The sequence below is a fragment of the Mustela lutreola genome, chromosome 1 (genome assembly GCF_030435805.1).
Source record: "Mustela lutreola isolate mMusLut2 chromosome 1, mMusLut2.pri, whole genome shotgun sequence".
NCBI classification, from domain to species: domain Eukaryota; kingdom Metazoa; phylum Chordata; class Mammalia; order Carnivora; family Mustelidae; genus Mustela; species Mustela lutreola.
The window spans coordinates 290,002,941-290,014,364 of NC_081290.1; the positions used below are offsets into that span (position 1 = coordinate 290,002,941).

At 63.5% G+C, this 11,424-nt stretch overlaps 2 protein-coding genes across 2 annotated transcripts; one reads left to right on the top strand and one right to left on the bottom strand.

The window, feature by feature from the left end:
* Positions 1 to 61: 61 nt before the first annotated feature.
* RIC8A (RIC8 guanine nucleotide exchange factor A) lies at positions 62 to 5,600 on the bottom strand. The gene is made up of 10 exons (XM_059153065.1): positions 5,467 to 5,600; positions 5,189 to 5,236; positions 4,519 to 5,106; positions 3,988 to 4,079; positions 3,377 to 3,527; positions 2,165 to 2,260; positions 1,938 to 2,082; positions 1,719 to 1,863; positions 1,227 to 1,346; positions 62 to 855 (listed from the first exon to the last, which is right to left on the bottom strand). Exons 1-10 carry the CDS (start codon positions 5,548 to 5,550, stop codon positions 735 to 737), a joined length of 1,590 nt encoding a protein of 529 aa, XP_059009048.1. The 5' UTR covers positions 5,551 to 5,600; the 3' UTR covers positions 62 to 734.
* Positions 5,601 to 6,875: 1,275 nt separating this feature from the next.
* On the top strand, positions 6,876 to 10,881 carry BET1L (Bet1 golgi vesicular membrane trafficking protein like). The gene is made up of 4 exons (XM_059153145.1): positions 6,876 to 7,017; positions 7,938 to 8,029; positions 8,312 to 8,368; positions 8,514 to 10,881. Exons 1-4 carry the CDS (start codon positions 6,999 to 7,001, stop codon positions 8,679 to 8,681), a joined length of 336 nt encoding a protein of 111 aa, XP_059009128.1. The 5' UTR covers positions 6,876 to 6,998; the 3' UTR covers positions 8,682 to 10,881.
* Positions 10,882 to 11,424: the final 543 nt, after the last annotated feature.

Consider the following 11,424-nt stretch of genomic DNA (forward strand, 5'->3'; position numbering starts at 1 on the left):
ACTAATGATCTAGGAAAAGGGCCAAATTCTGAAAAGAATGAAATGAACCCAGTACACACGCTCTTGCTTGAAACTCTTTATTCCAAGATGATATTTTCTGTGACATCTGTGACATTTTGTGGCAGGTGACAGAAATCCAGACTTAGGGCTTTACGAGGTACACTTCCCTTCATCTATTTATGGTCTACACCAGTGGGAAGGTCAGGAGTCCACTGTCACAACCAGTGAGAGCTTGGGCGCCGTGGACACTACAGTAGACAGCTGAGCAAGGACCACGGATGCGTAAGAGGCTACCAGTCCTGAGCTCAGTGGGGACAGGAAGAGCAGAGCGTACCTTGGAAATTTGTTTCTGACATTAGTACACATAGCTCTAGCCAGTTCTTTTCCTGTGAACCGCAGCACTGGCTTGGCTTAGAAGCTCTGGGAAAGCCTGCCAGACGTGGACATGCTTGCGTGTGCTCACGCCCAGCTCTGGCCCCAGGCAGCAGCCCCTGCGCACACAAGACTACTTCAGCTGCAGAAATCAAGGCTGAGTTCCCAGAGTTGCAGCGGGACAAGGCCCTCACAGTCCTACAGATAAGAAATTGGACCAGAAACAAATCATTAACAGAACTTTGGAAGTAAAGAGCAAGGGATCTCCAAGCTAGACAGGGACGTGGCTTCCCCGGGTCACAGTCCCAAGACATCTCTGGAAGCAGCACCAGTTCTGAAGGGAGAACAGACGACTGCTGTCCTCAGTCAGGGTCAGAGTCAGGTTCCGAGGAGAGCTGCCCCTCCATGGTCTCACAGATGGCATCCTGCAGGGATGTCAGCTGACCCCGGGGACTCATCCCCATGGGCTGGATGACTCTGTGCCTGTGAGAAAAGCACGGTGAGGTGGGGAAGGGGCCTGGCAGAGGGCAGTGGAAGTCGTGCTCACCCAGACTACTTCCTAGTGCTCCACCGGGCTGTTCCCATTTACTGGGGAATCCCAACTAGTACCCAGTGGCTTTGGAACCTTAGTCTTAATTTCTCGAGATCTCAATCTTCATCACCTACGAACAACCACCACCCGTCTCAAGTCTAAGCCTTTCCTGGGGCATTTCCTTTGTTTGAAACCTCAGGAATGCAGCCTTGCCGAAGCCCACCTCTGACCCCACCTCTTGGAGTTCACAAGACTGGACACAGGCCTGGGGTTCTGTTCTCCCTTCTCCCAGCTGTGGGCCCCTCCTTGCCTCACCACGTACCTGGAGAGCTTGTCAAACATGTTCACCAGCTTCATGGCCTCATGCTCCTTCTGCTCCTCCGTCATGCCCTCCATGGGGTTGGGCGGCTTTTCCTCCACCCTCCCGGTCACTGGGTTTATGCTGCTTCCCAGGGGAAGGGGTGCAGGGAATGCATTAGTGACTCTCTAGGACAGGAAGCCGCTGCACAGTGGGTGGAGTCCCACACGTTCTGCTTGGGCCCGGACTGGCAAGGAACCCATGCTCCTGGGGGTGGCAGGAAGCCTCCCTCCAGGAGCAGCAGTGGACCAGCTCCTGCCAGCTGGATCTCCTGGTCCCCCAACGGCCCAGCTGCCTTCAGTCCATGTTCTCAACAAAACGTCCTGACATTAGGGCATATCACTTATGGAGTCAGTGCCTAACTCGCAACGTCCTGCCCACCCGCCCGTGGCTCCATCTGGCTGTGGGAACAGGGACCAGGCTGAGCGAGGGAGCCAAGGGTGTAGGGGCACACACCTGGCCTTGGCTTCCTTGTACTCATCCGTATCCGTGTCCTCGTCCTCCGAGTACTGGCCCTCAGGCCGGCCCCCCGCCATGAGGCCCCTGGCAGCCAGGAGGCCGGCGGCATTCCCGTAGCCCGTGTACTTGATGAACCGGGGCACTGAGGGGCAGGGCAGAGGTCAGTGTGCGAAGGTGTCTGGAGGGACAGGCGGGGGGCTGGATCCCAGCACTCACCACTCTCAGAGCACAGGACAAACAGGAACTCGGCGGCCACTCTCTTCACATCGGTGTCCAGGTGTGTCATGAGACGAACAAGCTTGTTCCGCAACAACTCACCAACCTCGGGCCGGGTCCTCACGTCCCGCAGTGGGGGCAGCACCTGGGGAGGCAGCCTGGGCCTGCAGAGGCTGGGGTCTGTGATCTGGGGGGCCCAGCTCCACCCCCCAGCCCCCCACCCATACCTGTGCCTTCAGGAACTTCCTGGCGGGCCGGTGAATGCGCGCACACTCCGTCAGCACGCTCAGCACGGGGGCCACGCTCTCCTTCAGCCTATGTGTCTGCAAAGGAGCCTCTGTCACTGGGGCTGTGCCCCCACCGGACTTGAGGTCAGGGTTGGGGTAGTGACTGATACACACACACACACACACACACACGCACACACGCACACACGCACCACTCCCCCCCACCGCCCCCAAGGCCTGGTCCTGGCAGGAGGCATTCAGGAAGAGGCCTTGCCACAGTCAGCCAGCTGAGGGGCCAGGAATGGGCAGTGGGGATCCGTGTGAGCTTCAAGAGGACCTCGGTGGGAACTTAACTGAGGAGTGCTCGTGTGTGCTCTGTGACCTGGGCAAATCACTCAGCTATGCTACCCTCCCTACCTGTACACCGAAGTTGTTCATGGCCATTAGCACCCCAAGGACACACGACCTGTCCTCAAAAACCAGCGTCCAAAACACAACAAAAATCCCTCCTCGGTGGGCTTCACAGACTCAGACAGTGAAGAGCTGCCGGCCTCCCCCAACTTACCTCCCTGGATCACGAGCCTAGCAGCAGTCTCGGTAGGGACCGTCACAGACATCCCATTCGATGCACATGACTCAGCTCCCAGCACGCCTGAGCAACATGGATCCCCAAGAGGTCCACCCAGTATCACTGCAGTGCGGGCTGCAGCCTGCGTGATGTCTGCGAGCTCCCAGAGGAGCTGGTCAGAGGTCTGGCCCCCAATGTCCTGGGTGCAGGAGCCTCTGGCTCAAGATGCCTCTGGGTCCCCTCAGGGATGCCAAGACACAACTGACGCTCGTTGCCAAGAGCTGCTGAATGTTGCAACACCGAGATTCTTAGGCCACCAGCAAGGACTCAAAAAACATGCACAAAAAGCTGTAAAAAGTTCTTTGTTTGACTCAGAAAACTCATCACGATAACCAGAAAAAACAAAACCCGCAAGAACGTGTCTGAGTCTGCGTGCCTGAGAGACAGACCGAGTGTGCACACGCACGCGCGCCCCCGTTTCTCATGGTCTGCCAAGCTGGACCACAGAGCAGCCGCAGAAATCACCCGAATCACCCCGCCAGGCTGATCTCCACTCTGCAATGTGGACTGTTAAAGCAGCGACCGTGGCTGCCTGGGAAGGTCAGAGCCACCGGGGAGCCCCCACATCAGGTCCCTCTCCCCACCTGGTGCAGACGCTTCTCCAGGAAGCTGAGGAGAACACGAATCACATCCATGTTGGCTCCCAGGAACTCCAGGGAGCCTTCGCGCGGCTCCAGGGTAAGGAGGACATCCAGACACTTAAGGGGCAAGTTCCCCAGGAGGTTCACCGTGTGCCTGAAGACAGACGGGGAGGAGGGCTTGCTGAGTCCGATCCCCAGCGTAGGTTCAACCCTTGATGCCCCCGCAGAGGCCACATATGACAGGAACTAGTGACTGGGGGCTTGGCGACAGGAACCAGAGGCCAGAGCTGAGGGCAGGACTGACCAAGGCAGTGTTTCCACTCGGTGGGGTGAGCTCCTAAGGAAGGGGGCACTGCCTGCAGATGCCCTCCCTGCCATGCCCTGTCTGGGCTGAAGCACCGAAGACATCTCTGGAAAACTAGAACCTGCCTAGGCACAGGTCCTGTGAGCACAGCACCACTTGTCACTACTCCTCTGCTTCCAGAACGACGTTCTCATCCTCAGATCCGTACCCCTCGTCCTGGCCACACGCGGATGTCGGTCCCAGCCAGGGCTGGGAACCGCTCGGCAGACACACCAGCACACCTCCCTTCCACCTAACAGGCGTCCCTCACCCGTGGAACTCCTCCGTGTGGTCTCCAGCAGCAGCGACCATCACACAGTGCCGCAGGATGGTCCCCAAGTGCCGGTAACGGGAAGCATCTTCCTGACCGAAGAGAAAGGGGTTCCCGTGAGGGGAAGCCCCACTCCTGGGTCCTATACACGGACCGCGACTCTCCTCTCCCGCACACCTCACCCCTGTCCTCTTCCACACACCCTGACGACATTTCCTCAGTCCAGCGTAGGTCCTCTCAGGACAAAGTCACGGTGCACTCCAGCCCCATGCTCATGGCCTCCCCGTGCCCCAAACGCCCTCCTGCCAGGCTGCAGGAGCCACACAGCCACACACACTCCATCTCTCTTAGAAACGTTCTTCGTTCAGGCCCTCTGCCCAAAATGTGCATCTCCTCGCCTCCTCCAGACGGGCTGAGAACTCCACGGTCCTCTCCCCATCAGATCTCCGGACACCGGCAGGGGCCCTCCAGGCAGACAGAGCCAGGGAGCGCCCACACGGTGAAGCCCTGTGGGTGCAGGTCCGTCCTCACCTCGTCCACCTCTCTCTTGATGGAGTCAAAGGTGATGTTGAACAGCACTTTGAGGATCTCCATGGCCCGCTCGGTCTCCTGGGGAGGAAGGAGCTCGGGCGGGCTCTCCCCCGGGATCAGTCCCAGGGTCAGCTGCAGCGCGTCGGTCAGCAGGCGCACCCCCTGCAGGTCCTGAAACAGCTGCTGCCGCACGTCCGTGCGCAGTGCCGTGAGCAAGAACAGGAGGCGCAAGTCAAAGAACTGGATGTCGTGCGGGAAGCTGGTCTGCGGGCCCAGCCCCACGCGCTCTGCCAGCCTCACCACCAGGCGGGCCTCTGCCGCCAGCACCTGCGCCACCGGGCTGCTGAGCACGAGGTTGCACAGGCACTTGAGGGACTCGAGGACAACGTCCACATCCAAAGGCTCGGGGACCGGCTCCTCCAAGGCGACGCCGGCATAGCGGGCAAGGGCCTGCAGGCTCTGGCGGCTGGTGAAGGGGCCCAGGCAGCTGCGGTCCCGGGACAGGATGCGGATGCTCTGCAGCCAGGGGACGCGGCGGGAGGGCGGCAGGCCCCGCTCCAGGACCGAGCCCAGCAGCTCCGCCAGCCTCTGCGGGCAGGGAGAGGAGCGGCTCCAGCAGGCCCCTTCCCCGGGCCACCCACGCCTGCCCCTCACCCCGGTCCGCGCCCACCTTCCGGTCCTGCTGCTGGGCGTCCTCAAACGTGAAGCTCTGGGAGTTCTGCGGGGAGACGCGGGCGCTCAGCGGCTGGGGGCGCGAGGGCTCAGGCCCCCGGGCCGACCGCGCGCAGCGGCCTCGGGACGGCGCCCAGCCTCTCCCCGCAACTCCTCACGGCGCGGCGCGCGCCCCGCCGCCCGCCCCTGGCCGCGCACACACGCCCCGGGCCGGCCACGACGCGGGCCCCGCCCCGCCGCTCCCTGGCGAGGACCCCGTTCGCGGGCCTCGCTCACCTCCCGGTTGTACGTGCGCAGAGCCTCCATAACCACGTCCTCCTCCCCCGCCTCCACGGCATCCGCCACCACCCGGGGCTCCATGGCGCCCGCGGACTCCCGCGCCGGGCAGGCGGGAGAGGCTTCGCGCACCCGCTCCCGGCGGTGTCCAGCCGCCCCGCCCTGCCCCGGCGCGCGGGGGAAGCCGGGACCGTGCGCGCCGCGCCGCGCCGCGGGGCGGGGCCAGGGCTGCCCGCGGGGGACGCCGGGACCGGGTGCGCCACGCTGCGGGGCGGGGACTGTGCGCGCCGTGCGGCGCCGCGGGGCGGGGCGAGGGCCGCAGGCTCCTTAAGGTGGCGAGCTGGGTCCGCTGACTGGAGCTTGGTCTAGCCGGCGGGTCGGCGGGGTTTTCAAAGCTCTTACTGGGGGATTGTTCGACCCGGGGCCCAGTCGTCCCTGACCCTCCTAGGGACCCCTGCTTCTTGGGCCGGAGCTGCCCGCAGGCGCCGCGCCGCCCTCCCGCGGCCCCTTTGACGCGCAGAGCCGAGGCGGGAAGGACCCCTCGGCGTGTTCAGCGGGGGCTGGAAGGCCTGCCGAGGGCCAGCTCGCTGCTTTCGCCGGGCTCGTGTCCCGAAGGGATAGACGAGGGAACACGGACATCCGGGACTCGCGGTGGGCCGCACAGGGGTCCGGGTCGAGTCCGCGCCGTCTCTGCGGAGACCGGGCGAAAAGAAGTGATCTGGGGGAAGGTCACTCAAAGCAAAAGGAGCGGCCGGTTCCAAGACGGGGATGGCCGCGGTGGGCGAGAGAAACACGTCCCTGCCGCTCCACGAAGGCGGAGAGTGCGGAGGGTCGGGGTGAAGGCAAAGCCTGACCGTGCGCCGCAGCGTCCCGGGTGTGCCGCTCAGAGGCAGGGCGGCCTGGCCTGCGTCCTCTTCCGAAAGGCAGCGATGGACGTCCCGGGGTCCGCGCGCTGTCGGGAGCGCTCCACGCCACGGCGCGTCGGCATGCACCGTGCGACAAGCCCCTGTGGGCCGTCGGCCCCGCGCCAGGCCCACTCCCGGTGCGCTCACTCCCGGTGCCGAGTGCGGCGGCGGGAAGCCCTGGTCCTCCCGTCCCCGCACGCGCACCCCCGTCTGGCTTCGTTTTCCTGCGGAACGCGTCACCCCTGCATCTTCGGCAGCGCTCGCCGGGGCCGGCACTGGTCTCCACCGAGTCCCACAAGCGGCGGCCGCGGCCTCGAAGCGCACCGCAGCCTGGGCGGGGGCGAGCGCCCGCGGCGACCCGTTCCTGCCTCCCTCGCGGCGGAGGGGCCCGGGAGCGCCCGCGGGTAGGACGGGGCTCCGTCTTCCGCGCGATTGGCCGGTGGAGGTGCCTGTCCACGCCTCCACGCGGTCATTGGCAGGGAAGGCCCCCGCGGCCCGCCCCCTCCCCAGACCGGACGTGGGCCGGACGCCGGCAGGAAGCGGCGGGGTCGCAGGGTCCTGCCCGGGACTGAGCCACGTCCGCGGGGGCCGTGGCGGCGCGGCTGACGCGGGCCGGGGCCGGGCGCGATGGCGGACTGGGCTCGTGGTGAGCGCGGGGAGCCAGCCGGATGGCGGCGCGGCCGCCCGTCCACGGGCGCCGGCAGCTGGCGCTGGGAGAGGGGCCTTGGCGTCCCGAGAGCCCCTGTTCTCACCCGGGGAGCGGGCCGCCGATGCCCGTGTCGCCGGGCCGGGGGGACTGCGCGGCTGGGCGAGCGCGGAGCGGTTCGTAGGGCGTCAGCGTCCCTTTCTGTGCGGCGCGCCCGCGGTGACTCGTGGGGCTGGGCCGCGGTGGGGTCCGGGCCGCCGGGGAGGTGGTTCTGACCCCCTGAGGGTCAGGAATTGGGACTCCCCGGGTCTCGCACGAGTCCCGTGTCGGGTCTCCGCACGCGCCGTGCTCCGGGTGCCACGTAGGATGTGGGGTGCAGAGGCGCGCCGACCTCAGCGGACCTCAGCGGGTTCTTGGGTGTCGCGGAGCTCTCCTCCCGGTTGTTCCCCCTCGGTCGCTCGTCGGCTGCTCCGGACCCGGCGCTCAGGTCGTCCCTGCAGGGCCCCTTCTGCGGCGTCCCCGGGGCCAGAGTTCGTCGTTTTTCGGAGGGCGGGTCCCGTGTATCCTGGGGCCGTCTGTGGATGGAGCGGACAGGTTCTGTCTCAGTCTCCGAAAGTGCTGGTGGGCCTGAAGCCTTTGGGGCACCTGCCCGTCGCGGCTTGGCCGTGTTCACAGGCGGTCTGCTCACACGGCAGGTGCCCGCTGCTCACACGAGCCTGTCCGCTCAGGTCCCTGCGCCCGACCCTGGCTGAGGGTTGGACCTGCGTGACAGCGGGGGGGGGGGGCAGTCCCCTGAGACTTCCAGCTTGTCGGATCGAGCTGGAGTGAGCGCCCTGGGGCCAGGAAGGGCTGATGGGCAGGGGTCCAGGGCGCGGCTCACAGGTAGACGTCCCCCCCACTCAGACTGTCCCTTCCCACAGCTCAGAGTCCCGCTGCTGTGGAGGAGATTCTAGACCGGGAGAATAAGCGGATGGCCGACAGCTTGGCGTCCAAGGTCACCAGGCTCAAATCGGTCAGTGGTGGTGCTGCCTCATCTCCACCTGGCAGGCACTCTGGAGTGGGGACTAGAGGGAGGGTCGAGGCTGGGAAGGGTTTCAGGTAGCTCCCATCTTCCTTGTCTGCTCCGCGGCAGCTCTCATCAGTGAGGTCCAGGGGACAGCTGGATCTCCTGAGCTCTGCTGGGGGCACTGTGCCTGGCAGAGTTGTTGGCAGGGTCTGCTGGTCTCTGGGGGGATCAGGTGCCATCCGGTGTGCCTTCTCTGATCTGACTTTGCCCCCTCTGTGTCCTGACCAGCTGGCCCTGGACATCGATAGGGATGCGGAAGACCAGAACCGGTACCTGGACAGCATGGTAAGGGTCTGCAGCGTGCGCGGGCATCGCGGCCAGCTCTGCCCCATGCTGCCTGCTGTGCCAGCCCCTGGTGTTGCTTGTGGCACCTGCGTGGCCGTCGTGGAGGTGCTGTCCCTGTGTGACCTTGCTGGGATTCCTCCCTCAGGACTCGGATTTCTCAAGCATGACAGGGCTGCTCACGGGGAGCGTGAAGCGCTTTTCCACAATGGCGAGGTCTGGGCGAGACAACCGGAAGCTTCTGTGTGGTGTGGCCGCGGGCCTCATCGTGGCCTTCTTCATCCTCTCCTATCTCCTGTCAAGGGCAAGGACTTGAGCCACAAGGAGCTGACTTCTGTGGGTGCCTGGGGCAACCAGGGCCTTCCCCTGCCTGGTGTCCTAGGCTCCAGAGGACCCACCTACAAAATACTCCTTTGAAATGATGATCGGGACTTGGGAATTTTCTTCCTGTGTGGTCGGACTTCCCGGCTGCCTCTGACCGAGCGAGCTCATCCTGGCTGGCCCCGTGGCCGTAAGTCTCTCTCTTGCGGAAACCAACGGCCACCCACCTGTGCTGCTGTGGGTGTGAGAGGGCAGAGCCTGTGGGAATCGAGGACACGGCTACCTGTGGCCAGCAGCCCTTCCCTTATCCCTTGGGGCTTTGACTTCTTGGGGCCCTGCCCCATCCACATCTCTGGGTAAGGCCACGTCTGATGCCTGAGGTGCCAACACAGGGAGGGGGGTTTGGCGGTGAAGTTGGAGCACCATTGCCTCAGCTCAGAGATGGCAACTACTGTTGGGGGCTGGACGTGGCAGCTCAGCTGGGCTCCTGGGCCAGGGCAGGTCAGCCTCGGGGGAGGACAGGGTGTTGTGGATGTAGAAGTGGACTGCAGCCTGGACTGGAGGCACTGGGCTCTGACTCTTCTGGATCTCACAGTCTTGTATCCGTGGGCACAAAGTTCCGTTTTCTCAGCATCCACTGTCTGGCCGACACCAAAGATGGATTTCCGGGAGACCAGACATCTAGAAGCAGTTCCCTCTGGCATCTTGGAGTCAGGCAGGGTGTGTGTTGGGGGCAGGCGTTCTCTGACTGGAGGCTTCCCTACAAGGGCTCTCTCCGTAGGATCTGTGGGTCCCTTTGAGGGTCAGCGGGCAGCTTCCCCTCCACCACGTGAGGCCCTTCGACAGTGAGCATCCCTTACTGAGGCAACTCTTAGTCCCTCCACCCAGCCTCTGCAGACTGCTCTCCAGGCGTGCCTCCCCCGGGCCCTCCCTGCCCGCTTCGCCAGCCCCATTCACACACACAGCAGCACAGGCCCAGCTGGGCCAGCGGCTTCCTACCCTGTGGTGGGGTGTCAGCACCGTCATTGTGCGTCAGCACACGTGAGAAGCGGTCGGTCAGCTGTGCGTTCTTCTCTGTCCTTGCTGCCATCTGCCTGCCCGGTCACTCCCCTGACTCCCAGAGGACTGTGGGCGCTGCCCCGCACTGCCCGCTGTGTAGTCCCCTGTATGGCTCCCACACAGTGACCGCACCTCGGCTCCGGGCACCTCACTTTCCTGCCGCCGCTGCCTGCTTTCCCTTCTGCTCTTCCTGTCCCTTGTCCGTTCCGCAAGCCTGGCCTCTCCTCACATGGTCACCGTAGCTGCTGCTCCATTGTACCTGCTGGGCCACTCAGCCTCCCGTTGGAGGGGAGCCTACTTTCCTCCGCCTGAGTGCCCTGTTCTGACTTGCCCTGGCCCCTCCGGGTGCTAGTTCTCATGCGGGGAGGTCAGCGTACCTGCCTCCTTGTCTGGGGGGCTATGCTGTTTCCCTTGACACCTTGACATTCCTTCTCAGGCCCCCGGGGTCCTGTCTCCCTCCCCAGTCCCCACGCACTGTATCTCTGAGTTACCGATCTCATGTTAAGGCTTGCCACAGGGGCATGTCCTCTGGTGGCCACCAAGCGTACTAGGCCTTTGTAGTGTCTCCATTTTGCACCCACACTCTTGCGTCCCTGCCCAGGCCTGTGCTGCTGACCTCTTCCTGATGACGTGGCTCAGCTGTGGGAGCCGCACCACGCTATGGGTTCGATGCAGGCTAGATGAGATTCTGTTTTAGGTAGTCTTGACGGGTGCTTCCTGCTGTCCCCTTGATAGCTCAGGCTGCTGTGTTCTCTCCTAAAGCCCCATCTGCCTCCTCACCCCCACTTCCACGGCTCTTTGTGGCCCTTCCAGCTATTTGGGGGTCTGGCTTTTAGTTCCTTTCTGGTTTACCTTTTCGTCTCTCATTCTGATTGTATCGGGATGGATTCCACGTTGGGGGTGTGGCAGCTCTGCCATGGCCTGTGTGGCCTTCCACCCTCCTGCCCTGTCTGCAGCTCTCGCGCTACTGCTGTGCTGTCTGCTGACATGGGTCCCTGAAGCCATTGACAGAAAGAGGACCTCGGGGCCCAGCCTTTGCCAAGTGAGGACACACTGCCAGGCTCTATCCCACAATTCAAGGACAAGACTTTTAACCATAGAAACTTGGAATAAACAGCTTCATGATGAAGCAAACAGTTTTTTTGTGTCCTCATTTTCATGGGTGCTTGGGAGTTTCATCTGGACCTGACCCTGGTCCACAGACTGGCCGGGGACGCTGGTGGTCTGGACCCCACATCCTGCCGTCTCTGGTTCTACCATGTCCCTGCTCTGGTCCTCATGTTCCTCCCACCCCCACCTAAGGCAGTTGGTCACAGGCTTGTCACTTCCTCTGCCAAGTTTGTGTAACTCACCCCCAAGGGTTAAATGTATAAATGTGAGGAGCTCAGAGCAGCCTCATGTGGGGAGGGGCAGCAGAGTGAGGGGGGAGGGGCGGCAGCCATACTGTGCTTTGTTGTGCTGCTGCTGGTGGGCTCACAGGGACCACAGGTGGGGGCGGCCGCCCTGCGGTCTTCACAGTGACCTTTCCGCAGGGCTGCGGTGAAGTCCACACTCCAGTGCTCAATGCCTGGCCTTGTACTCTGGGTAGCCTCTGGAGATGCCTGGTTTTGGCCTCACTCAGATACCCCCTTCCTGGCCCACATCCTGGTGCTTCCTGTGTTGCCTTTGCTCTTAACATC